We start from the raw sequence: 27,924 nt of genomic DNA on the forward strand, positions 1-27,924 counted from the left end.
CGGGGGCCGCAGCTGTGCAGCGGGGCCGGTGTGGAGCCCGCGGCGAGCGAGCGGGAGCGTCCGCGGGCAGGGAGCGGCTGCTCTCGCTCTCGCTCCCGCTCCCGCCGGGGGGGACCGGCGGGGGCCGTGCCAGAGTGCTGAGCCTGAGGCGTGGCACTTGTGGAGAAGGCGACGGAGCTTCTCGCGCTGTCACACCGATCGTACGCGACCGAAATGGCACAGCGGGGCGTTTCACAAGTTTATAAACACGGCAGTATACTTCAGTAGTATCATCCCTCCGCTTGATTTAAAATGCAGACTCCTTGGATGCATTTCATGGCAAGCGATTAATTAATTAACTTAATTTACTAGCAGTCTGGTTGAGATTATGAAACACTGAAGTGAAATCAAATATCTAGAGCTTTGAATGCATTCACGGGATCTCTTGGGAAGTTTTGGCTTTCAGCAGTAAGAGAATGGTAGTGGATATTTCCATATGGCTATGTACACCCTTCCTGTGTTCCTAAAAGATGGATCAGTCAGCAGGACGAAACTCTTTTGTACATTTTTGTAATGGATGTTCTAGTTAGAGATCTCTATTATAAGCTTCTTGGGTGCTGTGGCACATGGATGAATGAATGTATCACTGAGATAGTCCAAACAACTAAAAAGTTGTAATATAAGAAATTAGAGAACTGCTCTGCCTGTGTCCTATAAAAGCTGGTGGCATCCCCAGAGGACCTTGGACATCCAGGTTCTGTAGAAAGATGGAGACCTCCAGCTGAACAAGAGAATCCAAAACAGCGTTTAAACCTCTTGTAGCAATTAAATGCTCATGACTTTTTTTCCCCTCCTCCAAAGGCCGTTTATGAAGTACCCCAACAGGCAGACAGGTCTTTCTGCCTGTGGAGAAGCCTGGCCCTCCAGCCCCACATATAATCCTCACTCAGAATGCATTTGTTAAGGAAGCCACCAGTACTCATTTTCCTGGGAAGGCTCTCGTGGTGGTGGGCCAGGCAGTACAGCACGCTTTCCTATGTTAGAGGAGTCATGCAGCCATCAGGACAAAACATTGTTTTTCTGAGTCTTTTGGAGCTGGAACTATAAAATACTGAAGAAAACATTCACTTCCTTTCCACAAGTCTTAGCTGGCACTCGACTGTATCCAGATAACTTGAGTGTCCAGTGAATTCAAAGTATTGTATGTAGATGGTTATAAATGTGTCATGACTGGAGGTGTTCTGTAAAATGTGCACAGAGCAATTTTATATATCTCTGTTCTTGTTTGGCTGTTAATTATGTATTAGATGATGTCTACAGATACAAGTTAAAGCCAGGACTGTTAAGAGTGCCAGTAATTATTTTAAAATGTGAAATGTGGTTTTACTTGAATGTAGGAGTTGCCCTTTTTTAAATTTTTCTTTTCCTGCTAAGCTGATATACATGTTTAGGTCTTAGCACTCAGCTCCCTTGAGGAACATTACTGTCCTGGCATTGTATTAAGTCCATGTATTGCCAGACACATAATTTCTTGTCATTACTCACATAGCCAGACAAGGAATGTGTGCAGAGGCAGAGGTGGATAAGCACCTAGACAGAAATCTCATTTATCAAAAGGAGAATGGTCCTCTCACGTGAAGGTGAAACAAGCAAGGGAATTTTGGGATGGTTGTATCTGGCAAAGAAATCCAGCAACTCCTGCTCAACTGCTTTAACCAACAAATGGTGAACTTTAAACAAACCCTTTGTTGACAAGCAGGAAGACAACACTTCAGTGTGGCTAAGTGGATGTTTGAGCTCTGTGAATCTTTGCCATGCTGAGGCCCAGCAGATTCAGGTCATCCCAATCCAGGAGACACAATATAAGCACTACTGGCACTTCCTTAAGATGTGGGAATTATAACTTTGACCCCACGTGGACTGGGAGGCCCTGGCTGCCGGGTCATTTGCTGTCAGGCTGAACAGATGACGCTGTTAAGGCAGTTACATACAATGGCACTATCTCCTACTGTGGTCAGGTTTTAAAAGATGGTGGTTATAGCTGCATTGTGTGGGAAGAGTCCTGTCAGCATGTCAGGTATCCTTAGCAAGTGCTTACAAGGCCAGATGAATGTCTTGTTTCTGAATGCCCGCCAGGGTTTGGCAGGGGTGGATGTCAGGCCACTTGCAGCAGGGCAGTTTTAGACTTGTACTTGCAGCTTAGGTCCTTTCAAATGTGGCTGCCAGACACCTCCTGATATTTAAATGCCTTCAGGATGAAGCAGCTAAGTAAGCAGCAGGGCTTGAGGGGGGCAGTCTGATTACAGTTCGAAATACTGATGCTTGTAATCTGTCCCAGTTTCTTTCCCTACTGAAAAGAAACGGACCTCGTAAGTGGCAGGCCGGGTACATACAGTTCTCAGTGCCAGGAGAGAAGGGTAGTAGATAACCTGCTGTGAAGCGATGGATTGTCATAATAGGAGAAAGAAAGGTTAAATCCTCCTTGCAAAATTCTTCACACTCAGACCAGTGACTGAAGACAATATCCGGATAGCTCCAGCCTGACTATTCTCATTGCCTCTGAATTTTTAATTCTCTTGGCTCTCTGCAGTCAGTTGTTGCCTTGCGAGCATGTGAAGTTTCACCTACAACTGTCCTGAGCCTCACTCGGGGTGCCGGGGCGTGAGAGCCCCCCCTCCACTTGCTGAGACTGCGGGGAGTGGCGTGGCCCTCACTCCCCGAGAGGCTGCATGAGTTAAAGTGGGGACAGAGAGGGAAGGAAGAGCGCCTGGGCTTTGTCCCTTTGGCTCTCGCGGCAGCAGCCCGTGTCCAGCGCTCTGTCCCGGTGTCCAGCGCCCTATCCCCGTGTCCAGCGGGCTGTCCCCTCTCCCGGCTGCGGCCGCCTTGCCCGGCTGTGCTGAGGGGCGAGGAGGGGGCTGCTCCTGGGTGCCTCTCCCAGTCCTCAGCCCCGCGGCAGAAGAACACGATGCCGATCGCATCCTTTCCCTCAGTCCCCCGCCCTCTATAAATAACTCTGGCTGAGCTGACCTGTCAGATTCCCCCAGCAGAACGGATCCCCTGACCCGGGCCGCCTGCAGTGGAAAGTCTGAATGCAAAACATACCGTAGTAAAAATAGAGTGGCCGGGGAGCCCCGCCGGCAGGTCCCGGCGGCTCTCGGTGCCGCACCGGGCCCGGCTCCCGCTGTCCCCTGGGCGCGCCCGTCAGCACTGAGAGCTCCCCCCTGCTCCTAAATCTGTGTACACTTTAATGCCCCAGTGGTGAATGCTCTTCTCACTGTCAGATGGAATAATAATTCATTTTTGCTGTGGAACAGATAGTTCCGAGTAGCGTTTTTAATTTCAGCTTGCGTTTCTAACCAGCAAAGAGGAAAGAAATACAAAAAATGGTTAATTTCCTAAATGCAAAAATAAGAATGAGATGACTGTCTCAAGCAAGAGATTCTCATTTCAAAAAGAGGTGAGAATGTTGCTACCTCTGAAGTCTGAATTAGATTCCATCCTGTGCCTACCTTGTGCAGACAGCTGCTCCCCTGAAGGGATAGATGCTCCTTGGCTATGGTTTCAAGCCATTATGAATTAAAGCAGTGCTTGTAACTAAATTGTGCATATATTATTTCTGGTTGTTTTACCTGTGAAACTTGAATATCTGGAGGTTAAAGCCAGCAACAGACACCAGAGAATGCTGTCTGATGCTGCTGGTTCATCCACGTCACAGTTGCTGGCCCTCAGTGCCTGGGGCACAGCCGACTCCTGGAGCGGTGGTGGTGTGGCCTCAGCCCCCAGCCAAGCGCCACATGGCCACTTGCTCTCTCCCTACCCCATCCTGTGGGATGGGGGAGAAAATAGAAAGAATGAGAAAGCTCATGGGTCAAGATAAAGGCTGGGAGATCTCTTTGTGATTACCGTCATGGACGAAACAGACTCGAGTAGAGTAAATTAGTTTATTACTGATTAATAAATATTGACTGACTCAGATATTGTGAAACAAAAACAAAAAATGAAACAAAACACTTCAGGAAAATCCCTCTCACTTCCCAGATTCAGCTTCACTCCAGACTCCTCTCCTTCCCCTTTGCTATCACCACAGGTGGCACTCAATCCCTTCAGTGAGGCAACGAACAACGCAGGGAAGGACTGTGGTTCTCTTCTACTTCTTAATTCTTACTCATCCTCTGCTCCGGTGTGGATCCTCTGTAGGCTGCAGTGCTTTTAGGAGTATTTGCTCTACCATGGAGCACATACTTCTCTGACCTTGGTGTTGGCACTGCTGTTTCTCAGTCTTTTCCTGCTTCTCTGCCTGTGTGGTGTGTGTGCCCTTTCTTAAATACTTCTTCATGGAGGCACCACCAACTTGGCTGATGGGCTCAGCTGTGTCCTGTGGTGTGGATCCAGGTGGAACTGGACATATCTGGCACACAGCAGCTTCTGCTCTCTTTTCAAGGAGGCCAAACTTGCAGTCCCCTCACTGCCAGCAGCTTGCCACCTACATGGATGTCCATGTAATTGGGACAGAAGTGGTGGCCAGCGTACTGACCAGAGTAGCAGTGTTGCCTCTGTGGTTGTCTGCTTCCCTGTCCCTCTTCCCCTATCCCCGAATCATGAAGGGATGGAAATAATCCAGCCATCCTTTTGTTCCTTTTCATAATTTCTGTCATTAGAGTGGAACCTTTGCATCATCTGCTTGTTTGGGTGCCACACAGTTTACAGTTCTCTGGTTTTTTTGAGTTGTTCCCAGCGTAAGCTTTTTAGCACATTGACCTCTAGCAAGTGAATAGAGGCTGAAAATCAGATACTGACAGAGCTGCTTTTGAATGGTGAAGTTTGTGCTGTGATGGTTCAAGCGCTGCCCTTGGGGGACAGCTCCTGTAAGTCTGTGGGGAAAAAAGGCTGTCAGGTTGCATCACTGCAGGTGTTCCTGTAAGCTATTGCTTTTCCAGAATTCCAAGGCAAATTTTTTCTTGCAAAAGAAGTATTTTGTATATTGAACATTTAATTGATATTCACCTAGTCCTTTAAGGGAAAGGAAGTGAAGGTAGAGTTTCCTTTTTTTTTAGGACTGCATCAGATTTCTTCTACTCCAATTCATGTGTTGTAGATCAGGCAGATTCCAATATTCAGTGTATGGTGCTTTTGCTTTGGGACTGGTTGGTAATTGTCAAAGTCTGTTTTTCCCTTCTTCTCTTCCTAAAATCTGTAACACTCAGTTTTGCCATATACAGAAACCGGTGTTTTAAAAACTAATGTGCTAGAATCTTTCAAAAATTATTTGTTTGATACCAGAGAAAGATTTCACTTGGCAGTGATTTAGCAGTAGTAGTAACCGCCCAGAGCAATTCCTGCTGCTGTTCATCACCTCAAAAGAACTCCTAGTTTCAAAATAGCCTATACTGTCACTTTAATATTATTGAAAATTTCTTGATAAGATCAAAGATTCAGGAAGCATTTCCTAAGGAAAGAGACTCTCATTTTCCTCCTTTTCTGCCTCTGAGTGAAACAGTGAGAAATTGCTTATGTGCTCCTTGCGTTTTTCGTCTCACTAGTGATTTCAGAAAGCAGACAACTCTTTCTGTTGGAAATAAAACCTCTGGTAGGTAGCACTGAGGAGTTTTCCATCCCACATGTCTGAGTCCTGCAGCTCTGCATTCATGTAATAGTACAGCAGATAGCTGTAATACACAATCATGTTTTCTTCTGACTTCTGTGGGACCGTGGAGCAACATGGACATGTCTTCTATTGCTGCTGCTTTTGCTGTCAATTTTTTTGCTGGGTGGATTATTTTGCCTGTGTTGTCCTGAAACCAGTGGCAGCTAGAGATTATAGAAGCAGCACAGGCTGCGTTTCTCAGGCTTTTCCCAGCCTCATGCATTTTCACATCTCCAGGAAGAAGCAGACAGCTGAGCCCTCCTTGCCTTAACAGCCTTTCCTTTTTTTGCCATGACACAGTATTGAGCGACAGATGTTGCTGAGAGATACTTCATTGTTTGAAAAAGCTAGTTCTGTGCATCTGCAAATTTTGCCTATATGTATAACAGATCTGAAAGAATATTAGGAACTGTAGAGTAAGTCACTATCTTTCTTCTTCTCTTTTTGTTTTTCTCGCATTGCCTTTTGATATGCAGCAACAGAAGAATTAAGTAGTAAATGTCTTTTCTTAAGCTTTTCTTAAGCTTCATTTTTTCCCTGCTCAGCCATTTTAAGGGTGTTAGCTTAAATAATTTGGAGTGCATGTAGACAAGCCTGGAAAGGAAGTCTGAAATGATGATTGAATGTGTTTAAAAGTTGTTAACAAATCCTTTTCCCTATAAAGTGAGAGATATGGAATAGTGTTGATGGTAGTCTGGATAGTTTGAGAATCCAGATGGTTTCCATTTGCTTTTTCCTTATCATAGATAGGATTTTTCTATGACTCTTGGAGTTTTCCAAAGAAAATGTGAATGGAAGGAAATCTGGCATCTGTTCTAGGGATGACAAATTGAATATTCCTAGCCATAAATACAACAGAATTTTTACTTTTTGATGAAATAATCAGATTGTTATTGTTTCAGTGATTTAGATGGATGTTTTTATCCCATAAATCTTTATGTGATCCATAAAACTTCATTATTATTTCAAAGTCATAGTCACATACTTTCACCAGTGTAAGTGCCTTGTTAACCCACTTAATCTTGAGTTTTCTCTATTGGCTCTTTTTTTTTTTTTTTTTTTTGTAAGTTCAGCAACATTGAATAGGTTTTTAGTCTCTAGTCACCTCTCCAGTTATTTCTGTATCAATGTCCTGGTAGTTTCAAAAAATATTCTTGTCTTTCTTTATTTTCTTTTTCTGAAGCAAAATGTTCAAAGATGACATGTTTCTGAACAAAGTGGTATCCTACTGAAAAACGAATGAGTCACCTCTAAATTTTTTAGGTAGTAGGTTATCAACCTTTGTGACATTGTGTAAATCCATTTTCATCTTTGGGAGGAGGTCAAATAAAAATCCAGCTATGCTGAACAGATGAGGCTTTGCTTTGACACTAAATCACATACTTTCCTTTGATTAATATTGCTGTTGGCCTTATCTTTGGTCCAAGGGTTAGTATCTTTTTAAATCACAATTCAGAAAAAAAGTCAGTAAAGTTAACATTATACATTCAAAACCTAAATTTTCATTTCTTCTAGGCAGATGTTTATAGCTGAAGAATAATTATGCATTTTTAAATGAAAATTTAATAAAAAATGCATGAAAGATAAAGAGACAAATGCTTTTTAAAAGACTCCTGCAATTTTTTAAGCTTGCATTCTAGTTTACCATCCAGTTAATGTAATTGAAACTTGTGATTTGAAATGGGTTAAGCAATTGCATAATCAGCAGTAGGCATTGCACAGAGGGTTAAACCTACTGATGAGGCATTAACAGGAAAAAAAGGTATGTCCAATTATGAGCTCAAACTACATTGTGTGGGATGGGGCTTCTGATGGGATCAGGCAGTGGGTGACTGATACACTGAATGTGAGCCACAGCACAGGCAGGATTTCTTTTTGCTCTTTCTAGTTTTCCAGGCTTGCAAGATTCTTTTAAGAGGGGGTTTTCCTCTAACAGTATCCCTCCATCCCCTCAAAATGTTTTTGGTTTTTTTTCCAATTTTTTTTTATTGTCAGAAAGTAGGCCACTAAGATTTTTCTGTGGGATTTTTTTTTTTTAAGTGGTTCTCAAATTTGCCTTTCTTATGCTAATGGCTCTTCTGCAGACATCTGCTCATTGAATTCCTAGCAAGGCAGGAACCTGAAGAGGGTACTGTGTTACTTACTCCTTGCTTGCTGGGTTGTGGTTCTCAGCAGTGTGTAGCCAGAGGCTTGCCATTGCTGTTCAGCGTGCTTAGCTCAATGCAATGAACATCTGGATAGTCAGGAAACTGTTAGAATAGTCTCTCTGTGTGTTCAGAAAAACAGCATGGCACTGTGGAAACTTCCATGAGTAATTTTTGCAAGCCGTAGCAACTTAAAGAAAACTAATAACCCCTAGAGCATGAATTCTGCATTAAAGAGTACTTTCCCCAGAACAATTTCCCACTGCTTGTGGAAGTGGGCTGAATGGATGTTCGTGTTCTGGCACTGAGAAATATCAGATATTGCTAACTATAGTCTAATCCTTAAAATTAATGTCTTTCATACACATTTCAGTTTTTAAAAAAATCTTTGCTGTCTTCCATATGTTTACTGAACCTTGCTCATTTTATGAGGAATGGCAACATCACACATCTTCACCACCAGCTATGAATAATAACAAAGAGAGAACTTAGAATTGTAGTAAGTTTGCCATCAGCTGTACTATTTCCTAATCTGAACATTCTTGAGAATTCAACAAAGTTCCATTGTAAATGTGGGAAGTATCCCCACAATAGTTTCAAGTTTATATCAGTGAAAATATAAATAATAGTAAATATGTACAGTATATAAGTAAATATGTAAACAATTAACATTTATGCCAAAACAGAATCATTATTCAGCAGCACTTCTTTTTAAAAATGAAGGGATTACAACATACTGGTATTTAAGAGTGATACTGCTGTTCTCTAGTAATGATGAATATCCTTTTTCCCCTGTTTTCTAATTCAAATTTTGAAGACTGATTTGTACAAACTGTATATGTTGGCTAATAGTGTGTCTAATTCTTATTTATAATGAGATGAAGATTGGAATCCAAGGGAATACTTTCTTTCACTTCCATCTTTTACATGAGATGTTAAGCATAGATTACCTCTAATGGAGAATCAAGGTCAATAGTTTGCTTCTCAATAGCTTTCTGATGTCTAAATAAAATATTTTTAGGGAGACCAATTATTAAATTATTTATGTTTATTTTGATATGAAATCAAAATAAAGTGTCTTTATAGTCCACTAAATTGCCAGGGTAGGACGGTGTATTCTTTCCCTGAAGAACTAGATGAAATGAGAATAAATTCCGAACTCCAAATTGCCTGGCCGCAGTGCTTGTGTCTGGGTGGCCAACTTACTTCCACCTCCCTCAAAGCCTTCAGAAAGGGAAGAATGAGTTATGAAAGAGAAGTTGCACCAGAGGCAGGCTCTCTTAATTGAGCATACACTGTGAAGATAGTAACTTGGGTGCTGGCAACACCACTGGCAGCACAGCATTTGTTTGTTATTCCAGATTTGGAAGCAGATTTGGAAGTGCATATTGGTGGCTCTGATAGCTGGTTCTTCCTCAGAAATACAGAATGAGGGTGGATTATGCAGGAGGTGTCTGCAGTCACACTGGACAGCACAGCAGGCACACACCAAAGGAGATAGATCTCCCTTGGTAGCAGCAGTGAAGGGTTTCCCACACACAGGTGAGTGGAGCACCACAGGTGTGCCTTTGGATTTGGTCTCAGCAAACTTTCTGCTGGCTCGCTGAAACTGAAGCTGGAGCAGCATAAGAAGAGTGTTGTCACTGAATGTGGAGAGATATACCTGCATGTCACCTTGTCCCTACTGAGCTGCTCCTGCATACCTACTCATTTACTCAGCTTCAAAATTGTTTCAATGGCTCACAAAACTGCTGAAATTGTCGGGAGTCAAGAATTCCAAATTTGTGCAACAGAAATGAAGGAAAGAATACCACATAAATATTTGTAAATCTGAATTGGTGACTGACTTCTATTCAACTGACAATTGGTGATGCCCAATTTGATTTTTGCAGCACTGTTTCTCAGCCTGGATTAAAAACAGCTTGAAAAGTCTATCGAACAGAAGTGGCAGTGGGGCTATACAGTAGTGTGAAAGGCAAAACATCACATTATTTTACACCTTGCATCTTCTTCAACACAAATGAATCATCACTGACACAGTGGTGATGACACACACACTGATTTTAAGTGAAAATGTACATCAGGAAGATTAAATGTGTTTCAGGTTTATGCTTCAAGCAAAATAATCTGGCACCTAGCACCAACCAAATACTTCTTTTGGAAAGATATGTCCAGCTTTATATAACATCTCTCTTAGTAGAATACTGTATATTTTGGATTGATTAATTTCATGGAAGAGAAAGGAGGTCTGATCGTCAAAATGAACTTCTAATTAATTATGTCAGCAATTTGTATTTTGTCTGAGGATATGGAATTCCCTGGGAGAAGTTACAAGATTACAGTGAACTTGAACTATCAGGAAAATAGTGCATTTTATTGGCAAATAACAACTTGTGGTAATAACATGCTTTTCACGTTTGCTGATTTGCTGTATAAAAAGGGTTGTTTGGGTTTTTTCTTGCCTTTTGTATGAAAAGGTGTTTGGGTTTGGGGTCTTTTTGCTGCTTTGCAAAACCAAAAGAACTGCTTTGCAGTTTTTGGCACTATTGGCACTAAATGGCACTATTTCCTTTTAGAATAACTATGATGCTACTGTTCTTCAATTTGTGTATACTAGCATTTGGGTACTACCTGTATTTGCAGACAAAAGCTGCTTAGTATCCAGTGTCTAATGCTGCTTTAACATTTATTAGTCAGAGTCAATTTCAGTTTGGCTCTCTAAGTCCTCTAACACTCAAAATTAAATATTTCGCAAGTTTTTGCCTGTATGTGTTTTTAGCATGTGATTTTGTACCTTTGGAGGATTTATCTTACACTTTCAACTTGTTACAATGACTATTGAAGTATGGTGTTATATTTTTTTCACAATAAAGTAGTCGAATGGAGGTGCATTGCTGACTCCTAGTATTCATGTAAACAGGACAGAACTAATAAAAAAGGTAGGGCATTTTCAGCTTCTGTTACTCATTACCAGGCCTTTGAATATTACGAGTTGATCAGAAAAGACTGTAAGAATGAGTATGGTTAAATTTATATATATATATATATATATATATGTGTGTGTGTGTGTGTGTGGGTGTGGGTGTGTGTGGTGTTCTGTGCTTAAACACTGACACATGTTCAGTTTTTGCTCTGTAACCATAACAGGTGGGAACCATCTTCCTCTAATGGCAAAGGGGAATCTGTAGTGGTTGGTATAGTCGTGTCAGTCCAGTATCTAGAGATTTAAGATCACCATCATAAAAGCAGATGAAATCACAAGAGCTGACAACTGAGCAGTGCTTCAGCATTACAAGAGGAACAGTATCAAGGATACGGAAAGAGCTGCAGATAGTTTTTGTAATCTTACATAATTATTGATTGGCTGGATAATAGATTCCTCAATGGCATTATGAGGACTTCTGATGACAATGGCATTATGAGGTCACCAGTTTACTGGCCCCTGACATTATTTCTGCATTTCATGGTAGTACTTCCTTCCATTTCTTTCCATTACAAACACTAAATAAATAATGCTTTGGTGTATGGCTTGCTGAAGATACATTAATATTTCTGATCTAAGAGGTGTCTTCTACATTTCTGTGTAGAGACCCATCCTGCACAGAAGATACTGACAGTAGGCAATTAGCCCTAATGATACTTCTTTATTGGGAGAACATCTGTTAGTTCTGTGGTGACAACAGCAGGAGATATTTTTGTCGAGTGCTTATACCATGATTCAGGCTGTTTTATAGACTAGTAACTTAGATACTTTTAGTATCTAAAAGGAAAATTGCATGCTGCCATAGGCTTTTCGCCCGTAAATCTTAATGTAATCTGTCATTTCTCTGCTTTAATATGACAGGCATGTTATTGAAATGACAGCCATGAGATCAAGATTCTTTCCACGTCTTGCAGAAAATAAGCTGTGAATTTTGGTCCAATGAATTTTTAGTCTTTTTGTAGTCAGATGGGACTACACACTATTTTCCATCTTACTTTTTTCTTCCCTGTGTGGTTCCAGAAAATAAACTGAGCAGTCTGATCCAGCAGTTCTAGATAAACCTAGAATTTAAAAAAAAAAATGCACGCTGAAATTAGCTCAGACTTTCTTTTTAGTCTATTTCCTTTATTACAGTCATTACCAAAAGAATGCCACTCAGGTAAGCAGCGGTTAATGTAGTTTCATTAGGGACAAAACTTCTTAGCTGTCAGAAGAAATTTTCTGATGTTTTTAGACATCCTCTCTTCTGACTATTTTCTTGTTAAATACAAAACCTGTTTGTATTAAAAGCAAATGACTTGTTGCCTTAAAAAACAAATACCAATATTTCCTAACTGTAGTGCACATAGTATTTAATTCAGAAAAATATTTCTTAGATTGAGTTTTCCAAAAACAGTGGTTGGAAGAGAACTTGCACCAGTGTTCTTCAAGTATTGAGAATGTGTTTTTAGTCCAGTGCTATAGATTTTTGACTAAATCTATTTTATGCTGAAATCTTTAGCATTTAGGGTTGATTTCTTTCAGCAGGCCCCTCAAGGATTAAGTCTTCTTGTCCTTCCTTTGGAAAGGGAGATAAATATGTATGTACCAGATAACTCAGTCTGAAAGACCTAGAGAACGTGTCAGAGAGTTGAGGGAGACTGGTTTCTTCTCTCAGCCACTAACCTAGAAGCTTGAAGTGAGCCAAGGAATAAGCATTTTGCACCCCTGTTTCCTCCCATATGCCCATTTTTATCTGATGATTCCATTATTTATGTCTTCAGTCTATTATTTGTTCCTCTATTCCGTTATTTATTAGAACTGAGGGAACAGAGCACATTTGCAGTTTATGCAGATACCATTGTCATACTAGAGCACTTCAAGCTGGTGCATGTATTCTTTGTATATTGCAGTGTTTGGTGGCAAGAGAAAAAGAAATACTGTCAGGGAATATACAAACAGTAGGTGTAATGCATTCATGTTTATCTATAGGACACTTTATTAAATTCTCATTGTTGATACAGGAACCAGCAACACTACCTCTACTTTTAGTTCATATTCATCAGAGAAATGGACAGAAAAAAACTAATGTAGATGTTCAAGTTATGGAAAATGGTAAAATTGGAAAAATTAAGTTTATACTTGCATAGTCACTGATAATGATTTAAACAGGTGTATTGTTTTTCCTGAGGTCTTTTCCTGTAGAAGGGAAAAATACAACATACTGTTTACGTGCCTGTAAATATTTACTTTGCTGTTCACATGGTGCTTAGAGAAGCATGTCTTTAACAATACAGCATTCTTTTCTTGAGCAGTTACTGAGAGTAAATTTGGATACAACAGCCCATTTTAAAATCTGTGGCAGTGAGTTGTCAATACAAAGATTGAGATTTATTGCTTTCGGGAGTAGACAAGAAAAAAAAATGTTTGATATTCTCATTTAGTATTGAACATTTATGCAAAGTAAGTAGTATTTACAATGCTAGTAGACTTTAGAAAACATTTCTCACAGAAACAGAGCATCAGCAGAAGCTCACTGTTTTAACTGGCACACATTTAATGTTTCTGCTAGGTTAACTCTAAGGTATATATACGAAGTGCTGGTAACTGCTGTCAGTTAAGCACTTGTGCTTGAGATTATTGAGATCTCATGTACCTCCAGAATAATCAATGTCATCCCCTCCTCACAAAAAGAGTCAAAAAGTGATAATGGATACTATTTCTGAATGTTTTTTCAAATATTTGAGAACAAAAATTTTGTTCTTGCTACGTTTTTACTCCTAAGATAAACTCTTTGTGGAGTCACAGGTCAGAATTTACTTTGTATTAAACTGGGTAGAGTTGGACATTTCTGCTTGACTTGGCAAGAAGTGGATCTTGTTTGGGAGTGATTTCTTTAGAAAAATTAGCTGGATCTAAAATTTGTCTTGAAGAAACTAAGAATCAGCTCCTGAGCGCCTTGATCACTGGGCTGTGTAGTGATGGTCCTGCTACTTGTTGTCTGGCCCAGAAGAACCAGGTTCTTTTTTACAGAATATCATTATTTCAAGGCATGACATGCTCTGATTCAAGAGGTGTTTGTGTTCATGTGGTTGTGATAGTCTGCTCAGTTGTAGATTGGATTTTTTAACTGCTTCAGACAAAAGAGGGTATTTAACTCAATTTCCTGTGGGAACACTGCATCTACTGCATCGTTGTCTGTGCTTTCAGAAGTAAATATGGCAGTTTTTTGGGAGATCTGTCTTCATAGCAGAGCTGTGTTATTCCTCTGTTACCTGTGTTCAGAACTCACAAGGGGGCCTAATACAGGCCGTGCAAACCCAGGTTGTGGAATTCAGGGAAGCCTGCTATGAGTACAGCAGCTAAAGCTGCTGGATTCCAGCATTACCAGAAGCAAAACGTCAGGCAGATGCTGAAGACTTTAAAATGACAAGGTAAACAAGTGTGGACTGCAGGAAGTCAAGCAGGTATTGTCTGAATATCACATGGATTGAAGTTCCTAATATTCACCTAAATCCTTTATCTGTGACTGAACGTTTTAGATGTCACTCGTGGACAAGGGCAGTAATTAAGCTGAGATATCCTGAAGTCTTGGTTTGAAACATTTACTACTTCTGAATAAGCTGCTGATTAAGAAAAAACAATTCTGACAACCATTTAACTCTCTGCAATATTATTTATATTTATTTTGATGTGGGAAATGAGGATCAGATTACAGACCTTGTCATCTCACTCAGACTGTTCAACAGACACTCTTTATTCTCATCCTGAGCTGGCTGTTTCAGATTTTCAGATAAATCCAACATCTTTAAGTTTACCATCCTGCTTGCTAGATAAATCTAGTAGTAGGACTGTGTTGAGACTGAATCACTGGAATAGGAAGGAGACTATCAAGTGAGATACTACTAGCAGCTCACACCATGCCAGTACCATATGCATTTTCAGTGTTAATGTCTTTACTTTGAACAGTGGAAGTAGGAAAAGAAGTCAAATGGGACAGACACTGCACTGGATGAGTCTCGCAGTGGTCAGATGACGCGATGCTTAGCAGCGTCAGAAAAGAAATGTACAACTTCACAAATGCAGTTTTCTTGGCTTCTGCTGTCTGTCGAGGGTCTGCAGTGTCTAGTAACCAGGAGTTTCAGGAATAGTTGACAGTTCTATTATCAGCAAGGAAAATTTCCTTTCAAACAGTCATTGTGCCATGCTGGAACAAGAGACATTGTAGAATGATGGAAAATGATCCTGCAAATCCTACTTACGCCTAAAGTCTTCTCATTCAAGGCAGTAGATCGGAGTGAGGTTGTGGGGTGGTACCAATCCAGTCTCTTTGCAGCAATTCCTTAAGAAATAGTTCAGCTTTGGCTTGTGCCAGTCAGTCTAATGACCTGCTCTTTACAGAAAGGCATGTTCAGCAGAGCCAGCCAAAAGGATAACCCACAGAGACTGGCATTTACAAGACTAATATTATTTATGTTGTGGACTTTAGTCTCTTGAGGTTCTTTGGGGAGAGGCTGTCAGGGTAATGGATGCCTTTACTCTTGTGTCCTGACACAACCAACTTTGATGTGATTGATCTTCCTGACAAAGAGGATAAACGATTAGTCATCCTTTGGGAAGACACTGTCTGGAATGAATAAACCTATCATCCAGTTTACATTATCACAGGCAAGATTTTATTTTTTGGTCAGTTTCAAATAAAGGGGCATTGACTTCATAACAGTTTCAATCTTGCTATTAAATATTAATTTGGAATTCTGTTTTTGTTTCTGTTTAAAACTGATGACATTTCTCCAGTATATGTGATTATAGTATTAATGGAATTAGGTTTAAAAACTATAAAATGCATGCTTAGGCTTTTGCAGGGGTTTGAATTTTTGTACTTTGTGCAGCTCAGTTGAATTCAGAAAATTGTTTTTTCTCTATTCTTTTGTATTCCACTCATAGAACAGAAAATGTGATTTGCAAACTCTAGAGAATACTGTGTTAAGTTATATAAAGTACTTAAAAATCAGACATCATTACTGTGCATAATAAGTCTTCTATTGTCACTTAAAGGTTATAATAGTATGTTGATTCTTTAATAAAAGAAACAAGAACATGGAACTCTTGAATAATTAGTAATGGATTATTTTTAATTATAAAATAATCTGTATTTAGCCTTATTCCTTAAATTTATTATTTATTTTACTTTTTTTTTTTTCAAATGAAATGCCTATCCAACATCCAGTTAATCAGAAATGTTTAGAAATTTCAATGAAGCTGTAAGTCTGTGGATATTGAGTAAAGTTTAATAAATGATACAGATTGCACTAGACTGTCCACCAGAAAGAAAAATTTACATACAACTTGTCTTTAAGAATCTATTAGCCATATGCAGCATATATTTAAATCATGTAGCTGTGTAATAGGGAGGGAGGACTGCTATTGAAAACATAGGAATTACTGATGGTCCCCAGCATGATAAAACTGCATTTTTGTTTTTCAGGTCTTAGGAACAGATGAGGATGATATGGGGGATGGTTGCTCTCAGAAACTGGCTTCTGCCAAGTTCCTTCGACTTCTGCTCCTGATACTGATTCCATGCATCTGTGCCCTTATCCTTTTGCTGGTGATCCTGCTTACCTTTGTAGGTGAGTGCTTCTTTAATTAAGGAGACACTTTTTAAATTAAAGAGACTAAAACTAAGACCACATTCTCAAGTGCTGATATAACTGTAGACATTAGACATATATTTTAGCGCACCTACCTAAAAAACGAATCTACCTAGTGATTGTTTCTTGCAGAGAAGTAAATCTGTTATTTAGGTTTGTATCCTTAAAACGTATTTAAAGTATCGATGAGGAGGCCTTTTCTGGTTTTCTCAAGGTAGATTTTTAAGGAACACATTATCTTGAGCATGTAGATAGTTTTCAGCAGCCATTTTACAAGTATAGAAGATACATTGTTATAATTTTAGATCATTGTCAGTGGAATGGAATATATATCTGTTTATGTCACACATTCATATGCAAACCCGATTCTTATTTTCAGGTGAAATTTAATTTATAAATAGCCACAAATGTTTCTGAATAGCATACAAAATATTAACTATTTAAGGAAAATTATGTTAATTTCTTTTACATACAAGGTATGTATCAATGCAGAACTCGAAATATGTTTTGTGGAAACTGGATCAAGGTATTAATAGATTTCATAATGGCTTAGTCTGTTAATTCCGTGTGTATGTTTTTATAATTAAAAATTGCTAATTTATTAGCATAAATTTTTAAAAAATTCTTCCCTTTGTTACTTTTAAAAAAGCTGACATATCATTAAATTGCTTCAAGTACAGAATGAAAAGGACAATAAAACTAGGTTAAAGCATTATTTTTTCAGGAAAAAAAAAAAGTTTAAAAAATTTGCTTTCAGTCCTAAGTGGTTTTGGGGTTTTTTCATTTTTCCTTTTGTTAGTGAGAACATATTCTAATTGAGCTTCCTTAGGTACTTCAGAAGCATATCTGAAATAAGTGGGGTAATGTGTCCAGTATCCAGATATATAGATACAAATCCATTTTCCTATTTTAAACACTCCAATTTCAATACACATCAAACAGTCAAACAGAAAGTCTAGGGAGAAACTAAAGATGTCTCAAAAGCACTGTCAAAATCAGGACAATTTAAATCTGTTTTCTCAATTCAGTCTGTAAAGGATATGCAACATGACGTCATAGGCCTGTTCTTTTCATTTAGTTTAAGTTAAGGAAGTAAGAAAACCCCCAAAGCTAATGAATGTTATGATTGACAGGTAAGTCTTGGGTTATATCTTTGAGCAGTCTGAAATGGATTAAGAGCAAGTAAGTCTTGTAATTAGGAAATATCAAGCCGTTAAATTTGCTTTCCTTATGTTTAGCATTCCATTTGTATCTTTCATATCCTCTGCCCTAGATTTTCATGCTTTGGTGAGAAAGCAGATAAAAAGGCAGGTGTATTTACATCAGATCTACTCAATCTCTTCCTCAGGCATATATCGACCTGTGATTAGAATGTATGAAATCCTCTGGGAAATGGGGCCTGTTCTGATCCTACTTACGTAGCAAAAATCGTGACTATCTCCTCTTAAGTCAACGTCATTACTGTAGGGTAAAGAGTAAGGCTTGGTGTTACAACCCAAGTCTAAAACTGGCAAAGGTCCCTTCAGAAGCGGCTTTTTAATTAACGTTTTATAATTTACTATTCTTCTCAGCAGCTTTCATCTTCTATGCATTGATAGCCTAGAAGCAAATATATTTGATGGCCAGAATTAGATGAACTAATGCTGTGGACATTTAAAGTGTGTGTAACAGAATATAGTCTGTTATACTAACTAACAATACATTATATTGAAAAGAATACTTAATTTCAGGTCAATAATAACTGAAATCTGATATTGGTATGAAGTCTTACCATGTAAGAAATAAGTTGATTGTGTTGAGGGGCTAATAGAAATTATTTGATAGGAGGGAGGACAGGGGGGCAGGGGAAAGGAAAGGAAAGGAAGGGAAAGGAAAGGAAAGGAAAGGAAAGGAAAGGAAAGGAAAGGAAAGGAAAGGAAAGGAAAGGAAAGGAAAAAGGAAAGGAAAAAGGAAAGGAAAAAGGAAAGGAAAAAGGAAAGGAAAAAGGAAAGGAAAAAGGAAAGGAAAAAGGAAAGGAAAAAGGAAAGGAAAAAGGAAAGGAAAAAGGAAAGGAAAAAGGAAAGGAAAAAGGAAAGGAAAAAGGAAAGGAAAAAGGAAAGGAAAAAGGAAAGGAAAAAGGAAAGGAAAAAGGAAAGGAAAAAGGAAAGGAAAGGAAAGGAAAGGAAAGGAAAGGAAAGGAAAGGAAAGGAAAGGAAAGGAAAGGAAAGGAAAGGAAAGGAAAGGAAAGGAAAGGAAAGGAAAGGAAAGAAATTACTACAGCTTAACTGATGTGCAATAGTTTGGTATTCTATGAGACCTTCATAGTATCAGTAATGTGCCCATTTCTCCACGGTGCAGAGTCATGGGTACAGACCATGCATGAGAAATCTCAGTTCATATGTGCTGGCCAGCTGTACTAGTGAACCAGTGCTTTATTTCCTTTTGCAACTGCCTCATCCATTACCCATACTTTGTTAGGCTGCTTTGCTCTGTTTCATTAGCTTTTAAACAGACTTGGTCTCTTTGAGCTTTCTTGCTCTGAAGAGCTAGAAATCTTCCACAGTTTACACTGCCAGAATCTCATTTTACTAGCTTGAACAGTGTGACTATTTCTTTAATCTCTTAACTGTCCATTTTTAAGTAAGCTCAATTTTTTAAGACCTGTCCATATTTCAACAAAACATTAATTCCCCAGAGTGAACAGCAACTGGAAATGATCATTAAAACTGCTAGAAAGTGTTGCTTTGAAATGAACGTGTCTGGTCCCAGTAGGTCTATTTTGTACCAAGCACATTGAAGGCCAGCATACTGTACGTGTCTGTCAACTGGACATGCCCAGCTGTGTCTGGAGACACAGATTGAAAATGGCTACATGTATTTGTCAACTAATTAACTATCTGGCTTATGATTTACCATCTTCAGGTCTGTATGAACCCAAGTCTGAAGAATAGTTGGATATTGTGTGCCTGTATACATGAATAAAATGCATGTTCTGTATGTGCTGCATGTCTGTTAGCAAACATTGATAGAAAGTAATTAATTTCTCTTCACTGAAGAGATTAAGAAAGAACTAATTGGTTTAAAGCATCACTCTGTTTTCTTAGGTATTTTGAAATTTAAATAGAGATGCTATAAAAACATATCCAGTAAGCTTAATTTAAGATTTAAGATACACAGTAGTGTTTTTAGGGGAAGAGTGGGGGCAAAGATGAAAATGAAAGCAAGTGGGAGCCCAGCACAAAGAGTGAATTCTGCAGCCTGGAATAAAGTGCCTAAATTCTCTATGGTGCATTGGTAAAAGGAAAGGATAGGAAGAGAATGTGAGAGAAGAAAGAGGTGACTCAGGAAGGTGCCCTAAAACTCTTCACAAAGTGAGTGGAAACAGAGCTCTCATCTAGAGCTAGCAAGTGGGGAATGCCAGAGGCCTATGCCTGCCTCCCTCGAGGGCGTATGTACCTGAGCCAGGCTGATGTTATTTTGGAGGGAAAAAATATTAAAAAGAATTTTAATACTGCTCATTGTCAGTGGAGATTATATAATTAGGAAGTCCTTTTGTGTCAAAGAAGTTCTTTGTGTAGTCCCCTTGTTAAGAGGAGTTATTATCACTAGGAAACTGTAAAAATAGAACAAAAAATGCTGTTGTTGGAAAGATGGATTGAAGAAGCAAACAAGCATTTGGGGATCTCAGTGAAAGAAGTAAATGACCTCATGGCAGTGATAGACATAGTTATTATTATTTGTTGTTCCAGCAAAAGAATGAAATAAGTCTGAGTGAGAAGAAGGTAGAATCCAGTGGGTAGCCTCAATATTTTGTTTCACAGTATTTATTTGACCACTGTATTAAACCAAAGGGGGTTTTCAAACATTTTTCAAGAGTTTACCTCTCTTGTAATGTATTGCCTTGTATTCTGCTGAGTGATATATAAATAGCTAATCAATTTAACTTTAATTTTAAATTAGTATTAATAGCTCTTTAGGACCAACATTTTACAGCCTTTTTCTATCTTTATGCTGAGTGGAAGAGAAGAGATGAGTCTGGGGAGGAGGAGAGAGAATGTGAAAAAATACCTTAAGCTGTTCTTGAATTATGGAAAAATACTATGCACTTTCCCAAAGGAGTTTAAAAAGGTTATTTTAACTTTCTGAAAACTGCAAAAAAAGCCTAGTAAAGTTTGAAACTTGAAACAAAGTAAGCTTCTGAATTCTAGAGATACAGTGCTTTGTTTGAACACAAATATCTGGCATCCAAATAAAGCTACATTTTAGTGAGCACAGTTTCTGAGCACAACCACTCACTCTTCCTTAGATGTTAGCAAATCATATTAATACTAGTCCCTTTTTGTGAAAATGCACTTACGGTTTGGTTTGACCAGAGGACTCCAACAAAAAAAATGTTGCTTAAATGATTTGCAGGTGGGAGATTTTTGGTTGCTTCTGTAAAACACACACAGTACATTCCTCCAAACCTCAATGATACATGAGCATCTGCTGGTGGAAAACCAGAAACCCTAACATTTTTATATATATATGTGTATGAAGTTCCCCTGGGTTTGTCTAGTAGAAGTTAGACATAAAGATTTACTCACAGTTAGTGACACTGGAGCCAAAACAATCCAGCCTGGATAAATGAGGATATGGTAAATCTCAAATGGTAACTGTTTAATTGAAACTCACTATATTTCAGAAGTTACACCAGTTTTTCTTGCTGTTTGCATTTGCAATAGTTAAAGGTTACTCATTAAAAAAGAAAATGCTGACATTGCCCCTTCTCAGCTATTCCAGTTCTCTTTTCTCCCTTAACTATAAAGCTTTCCAACCCAAAGTCACTTCAATTAGATTCTTCTGGCATTTTTGGTTACTTGTAGCTGTGATTAATAAACTTTTCTGCCTGCCCAGTCCTTGAATTTCAGACCAGTTAACTGATTTATTTTAGCAGCAGAGTGCACAGAGAAGTGAGAAGAGGAATTCAGTAATGGGAATGGGCTCAGGATACCCTCTTGGGCTCTGTGTGGTGCCTGGAGCTGGCAGAGGGGTGGGTTTGTCTAGGGACAGAGCCTGGGGTAGTGGGGGATGAACAAGGCCTAACTGAGAGGTGATGGTGCAACCAGCCATTTTGGTAAATGCAATAACCAAAATGAAAATTAAGTCTGGGAGAGATAGCAGTGAGTGTTTTGTGGATTTAGGAGACATAGAATCATAGAAAGATCATCTAATTCCAGCCCCCCTGCCATTTGTGGTTCATCTGTACCAAACAGCTAATGAAGAGTCCAATGAATATGAAGAAAAGTTTCTAAAATTATCAGTTGTTGCCAAGGTACTTGGTACATTTGGGAGACTTTATGTTTTGATGATTCCTTTTAATTTTTTAATAATCAAGTCTAGGTGAACCATGTCTATTATGATTGTTAAGCTCTTTTACCCACCAGTGGAAAAAATGACTCTTGCTATTTACCAAAAATTTCTTATATTGTAATACAGAGTGGTGCTTCTCTTCTAGCATTAAATATGACTCTAATACATTTGGTTAAAGAATTTGAGATAATATTTGTAATTTCTATTATGGAGAAATAAGATATATGTTCTACACATTTTTAAGATGTCTTCTTTATTATTTGGATTACTAGGTTAAAGATCAGTTATCTTACTATGTAGTTTAAATTCCTGATGCTTGTGGGATACATCTACTTACTGTTTTGATTTGTGAATTATAATTACTTGCAACTATTGAACACATACAACTAAGTCTGGTTTTGTCTATAATATAATAAATGATCAAAAAATAAAGCCAGCAAGTGACTAAAATTTTAGACAATGTATATTTAAAATTCAGTGTCAGAGAAGAATGACAACTCAGGCGCCAGTATTTAGCAGTGGTAGTTAAATTACATAATCTTATATAGAGAAAATAGTACCTCTTTCCATTTTACAAATTAGTGAATATGGAATATGTTAAAAATGTATTGATTGCCTTAAAGCTTCAGAATTGGATTTCTGAAGATGGTGGTACTACGAAAACAAGAGATGATGCAATTTAAAAGGATAAAAAGATAGCATTGTCCATCTTATTAACGTAATGATAGAATGAATGCATGTTGAAGATCCTTGAAATTGCACTCTGTAGTTATAAACATGTAGGTATTCGGTGACATACTATAAATATGATTAAAATATTTTAAGTTCATGGAAGCATTTGTTTCTCTCTTTATCCTACAACAACCATGTTTTATGTGCTCCTGTTATTTTGTTGCTAGATAGAATTCTTATATTTGTCTTTAATTTAAATTTTTATATTGAAGTAATTTATTTATATAATTTTATTTAGTATTAACTTTCCAAAACAAATTGGTAACATTCTTCCAGGTGATGGTAATTTTGGTGGTTTTTTTCCTTTATTGCAGGAGTATTAGAAAAAACATGCTTTTATTCAAATGGAAGTGAGGGCCTCGCAGTTAATGGTGACTTTGAAACATCTCCTGATCTTTTGCCAAATATGGTTGAAAATAGTTCTGAGACTGATCCCACAGTGGATCTCAGCACACAGCCCTCTTCTTGGACCACCACGCCTTTATCGCATATTGACCAAATGAACAAGAACTCAAATAGATTTAGAGAGTCTTTCCAGGAAAATTCCTTTGGTCCCCCAACTCAAGCCACAGTGCTCAGTCATCAGCCTGCCTCTGAAGCTGCTGTGGCAGAGGGCTCTGAAGACAACACCCGGCTGTTTGCCACTACAGAGAAGATGACGTTGTGGTCTACAGATGCTTCTTTTAACAACACAGAGAGGATGACCACTCTGCCAATATTAAGTCCTACCCGTCCATCTGTGTCACAAAAAATGGATCAGAAAAAAAGTAAGTTTATATTTTATTTGGCCCCATAGGTCTGACCCAAAAACTACAGAGCATACTATTGACATGCTCCCCTGTGTGTTTCTGTGAGGTCTAAGGAATTTGTGTCCCTTTCGGTAATTTATTTTGTTGTGTACATTCCATGTTGCAATCAGCTGGTTTCTTATCAGAACATTTGTTTAACCTGTTAAGGAAGATGCAGTAAATTCTCTCAGTATGAAAACTTAAAATACATTCTTCAATTGGTGATAATCAGGCTTGTCAAGGCTAGAAATGAGTTACTGCACTTACTAATTCTGTAGATTGTATATTCTGTGTTTCTTTAAAACTATAAAACTATGTAAGTGGCAAGTACATTCCTGGCATGTAATTGCAGTTAGAACTTTTTCTGTCTTAATGGATAAATTCTCTAATTTGACACAGTTTTTCTGTGTAGCAATGAAGTTCCGTTGGCATTTTTGAGAGGGAGTAACAACAATTAATTGGGACCAGGACTCTTTTTTTTTCTTTTATGCACCTATGAAGGTAGGTGCATTTTATTAATGCCGTGTTAATGTTATTACATTTTTATTATAACAAAACTAAATGTTATTGATTCATCATGGTAGTGGTAATGAAGGATTCCCTGATACTGCTTTGCTAATTGCTGAAACACAAGCGTACCATATTGAAATGAATAATTTCTCTGGAGCTGCTTATCATTCATTTTTTCTTAATCCCACCAGAGCACAGAGCAAAACTTACTCATAAGGTCATAGAAAAAATGTAATGTAAATCACTGATTTATCAGTATTTGCTTGTCTCCCTTAGACAATAGTGATGTCATAAGCCATTTGAATTGTGCAGGCTTTTTGCAGGTTCTCTTTGCTAAATGGTATTTCTTATGTAGATTTCTCTCTCTTTGTCCCCCTGCACCCCAAACTCAGAATAAATGTATATAAATGGACACTTAAATCCTATTAGTGGTTCATTTGTTTACTTCTTTTGGCAACTTAGCAAATTAGCACTGTGTCAAGGAACAGCAAGAAAGCATAATGTGTTACACTACAAATATTTTCATAATCATATTTGAGATACCTGAAATTCCAGGAAATATAGATGAAACAGTGTAAAGCCCTTTTGCCTTTTCTCATCTTGTTGAAAGGAACTCCTTTGAGATGCATATAACATGCATATGTAATACGCACATGTGTGTGTGTATGGCACATGATATTTTCCCCTACTACAGTGTTAATGCAGGGACAGCACTAAAGTGACTCAGGACAGCCTTAGGTCTGCATTTCTAAGCTTTTTGGTATTATACAGAGAGGCACTTTTAGCATTTTCCAAGTGTATGTTCTATTCTGGTAAGTGCAGCTCATTCCAACAGCAGTATGACTGCATGTATATTCGGTAGGCGTGACTACTTGGAATTCTATTGTGGCATAGTATTTTCTGTGTAAAGAGAAAAGGACAGAAGGTTTTCAAAGACAAATTTGAAATACCACAGATTTCTTAAAAAAAACCCACAACAACAATAAAAAAAAAAATCCATCCCAAACTGAGATACTTTGCCCAAAACAAAAACCCAGAGACAGAATGTTACTAATCAATAACCTCGCAGTCTTTGATTCCACTTTCAAGTGTTTTGGTTAGCTGGATTCAGGGGGACATTGTCTTAATTCTGTGTGTAGATTAAAAAAAAAAAAAAAAACCCAAAACAAAATATATATATTTTTTAAGTATCCAGAAGAATTTGATCTCATAACTGTGTGCTTCCATGGCTCTCCAAGGCATGGAGGACTAGAAAGCAGGGGCTTCCTAGCACTCTTCTGCTCACTTCCTTTCTTGTCCTGGCCTTTGCATATTAACTCCTTATACTTGTCTTTAGTCTCTTTGATCTCTTTTTTTCCACTAAGCTTGTTCATGGAGAGATCCTAAGGTAACACAGAACATGATCTGATGTTCACAGAACATGATCTATGTATTCTGATGTGGAGGACAGTGAGATATAACTAGGAGATGAGATATAAATGAGTTTTGGAGCAGTGACTCTGGAATATTCTTCTGGAGTAAAAAATATTTTTTTTGGGACAAGTAAAACTTAAAGACCACATCAGATTGGTGGTAGTAGATCAAATTACTTCTCTCTTGCTTAGTTTCTGAATCCAGCTGTGAATATTAGCAGATGCCTGAAGAAGAATAAACTAGGGCTGGCCTGCTGAGGCACTTGAATGCTATGTGGTAGCAGATTCCAATGATCTGCAGTGAGTCCTGGTGAGAGCTCCTTTGTCCTCCCGTGAATTGACGTAATCACTTTTGAACCCATGTAAAATGAAGGTTTGAATTTTTTAAGCGTATTTGTAAGGAAATTAACCTCTAAATGAAGTATCAGGCTGATGTTCTATCATCGATGCACACTAGCAGATCATCCATGAGTACAAGTTTCATCTGGTTCAAATGTGGGGAGGTGAATCTGTTTCTGTTCATTTAGTAAGCATGTATAACTTGCACTTTATGCTGATCTTATGCAGTACAATAAAAGATAAATGATACATCATATGACATAGAGACTGCCAGTTCAAAGCCAACCAAAATTCTGTGAACACATTTGGACTGGCATTCATGTGGCTGTTAAGTTTTTGGTCTGATGCTAGTATCCCTAGTGCTGGATTTGCTTTACTGGTGGACCACAGCTTCAGTAAAAGACATTAATAAGAGAAATTATAAATATTGTGACCATATGGTATTCAGTTAAGACTTTAAACTAACAAAAGTAAGACGTTGCAGAGTTACTAACTGGAGGGGAATGAAATTTGGCACATATGACATCAATTATTTAAGAAGTCCTCGAAGAAGAAGGAAGTTCTTTGGCAGAAATTCTAGCAAAGAACAGATTAGTGGGTAAACAGGAATGAATCATAAAATAAAGAAGAGATGAAGTAGTTTATTTTCGTTTTACAAGGGGAAGCAATGCCTCACAAATCTATTAGAAAATTCTTTGAAACAGACAGTGAAAATGCTGGTTAATACAACACACGTAGCTTTTCAAAATGCTGTTGACAAGAGTCTTCACCAAGAAGTCTTACAGATCTCTTCTTGCAGACTATGCATTTGTTAAAAGACAGAAGGAAAAATAAGAATGAACGTCTAGGCTCCAGAGTGAAGAAGGATGCTGGTGGAATCTTACAGACCAACAGTGTTTCTTAGCAGGGCAAATAGAAAATAGTCAAGTAATAACATTTCTGCTAATACAGACTTAGCTCCCTAAAATGAATAGCTGGGACTCACATAAAGGTTTCATAGTGGAGACAGTGACTGATAAAATGTTTAAATGACTGTGCCAATAGATGCAAAAGAATGCTGGAGAGTGGGAAAAAATGAGAACTCTATCAAATACAATGCTGGACTTTCAGCTAGGGTTGCCACCAAAATAAGGACCTGATGGTTTGCTGCAGTCAGCATTCTGTCTCCATGAGAACCCTCATCATGAAGTCTACAAAGAACAAAATAGAAAATACTGCTACATCAGTGTGTGACTTCAGAAAGATAGCAGTCGAATTGGAAAAGGCAAATAGCAGGCAACCAGACCAGTAGAGACATGAAAAGACTTAGATGTGGGGAGGCACTGAATAGAAGGAAGACACTGTTTTCCTACTGGAAAACAGCTGGCTTATGAGCAAGTTGTTGTGGTGGATAGTCAGATCATTTTGAGTGTTACTCAGTGTTTTTCATTATATGAGGAGTTGCCTTTTTTTTTTTTTTGTGGCCTATCAGGCAGTAAGCTAAAAAAAGGATACCTCATGGACCTTACTGCCACAGGATGATGGGAAAACCAGAAAGTATGGAAATGCTTGGAGAACTCTGTGAGGAGTTGGTCTGGTGGGGCTCGTAGAAACAATAGTCCACTGGCAACTTCTGACTTGTGAAGGTTCAAGATTTTATGTTGCCAGAAAAGTTGTTGTTACAGTCCTAGGTGGTTGTTTCTTACATTTGCCCAATATTACTATAATTTTTCTTGAATATATAATGGTGGCCCCTACCAAAGGTCAGCTTCTGATTTAAAAGTATCCTGTGTTACCTCTCTGTTGGGAAGCAAGTGAAGGAATATGTTTTTCCTATTGAGGGATTTGAGTTTGTGTGACTTTGTATCTAAATGGTTTCTGGAGGCATGGACCATGGTCCTAATTCACGAGTGGAGCTCACTGGAGAGTTTTCTGATAGCAAAACCATCAGGGTGGGAGTCTTAGGTGAATCAATAGGTTCAGTAGTATTTATTCATAGAATTTGAAGTATACGCAGTAATATTGTGCCCATCTGTCAATCAATGCTTAACAGAAAAAAGACCACATTTTAAATAGTAACTATTGTAAAGAATAAAACATGTTTTCTCAAGGAAATATTAATACAATTTATTGCTACTTTTTTCTCTTTAAAATAAAAGCTGACTGCACTGAGGCACTAAAGTGGGAGACTTGATTCAAATGAAGCAGACTGTTTTGTAATGCTGATGATTTGGGGAGAGGAAGAAGTAGAGAGAGTGATGGTCGACGTTCTTCCTAGAAAAACATGCTGTAGATGAATGGAATATACACTGGGACAGGAAGTATTAATATCTGATTTTGTTTCTTCCACTCACTGGTGTATTAGCATATGTATATTTAATATCTCCTTTTTTTTGGGCCAAGTCTCCCATAGATCTCCCCTAGCAGTCTAGTAGCGCCTCTGCCATGTC

The 27,924-nt window shown here is 38.3% G+C and overlaps 1 protein-coding gene across 4 annotated transcripts in view; it reads left to right on the forward strand.

Moving 5' to 3' along the window:
* CORIN (corin, serine peptidase) overlaps positions 1-27,924 on the forward strand; it is a 128,789-nt gene that overhangs the window by 2,849 nt on the left and 98,016 nt on the right. For all 4 annotated transcript variants that reach the window (XM_053976526.1, XM_053976525.1, XM_053976527.1 and 1 more), the window contains exons 2-3: positions 16,218-16,362; positions 22,761-23,213. In XM_053976526.1, coding sequence (XP_053832501.1) covers positions 16,218-16,362; positions 22,761-23,213 — 598 coding nt within the window. The remainder of the gene's footprint in view (positions 1-16,217; positions 16,363-22,760; positions 23,214-27,924) is intronic.

The sequence above is a fragment of the Vidua macroura genome, chromosome 4, assembly GCF_024509145.1.
Source record: "Vidua macroura isolate BioBank_ID:100142 chromosome 4, ASM2450914v1, whole genome shotgun sequence".
NCBI lineage: Eukaryota > Metazoa > Chordata > Aves > Passeriformes > Viduidae > Vidua > Vidua macroura.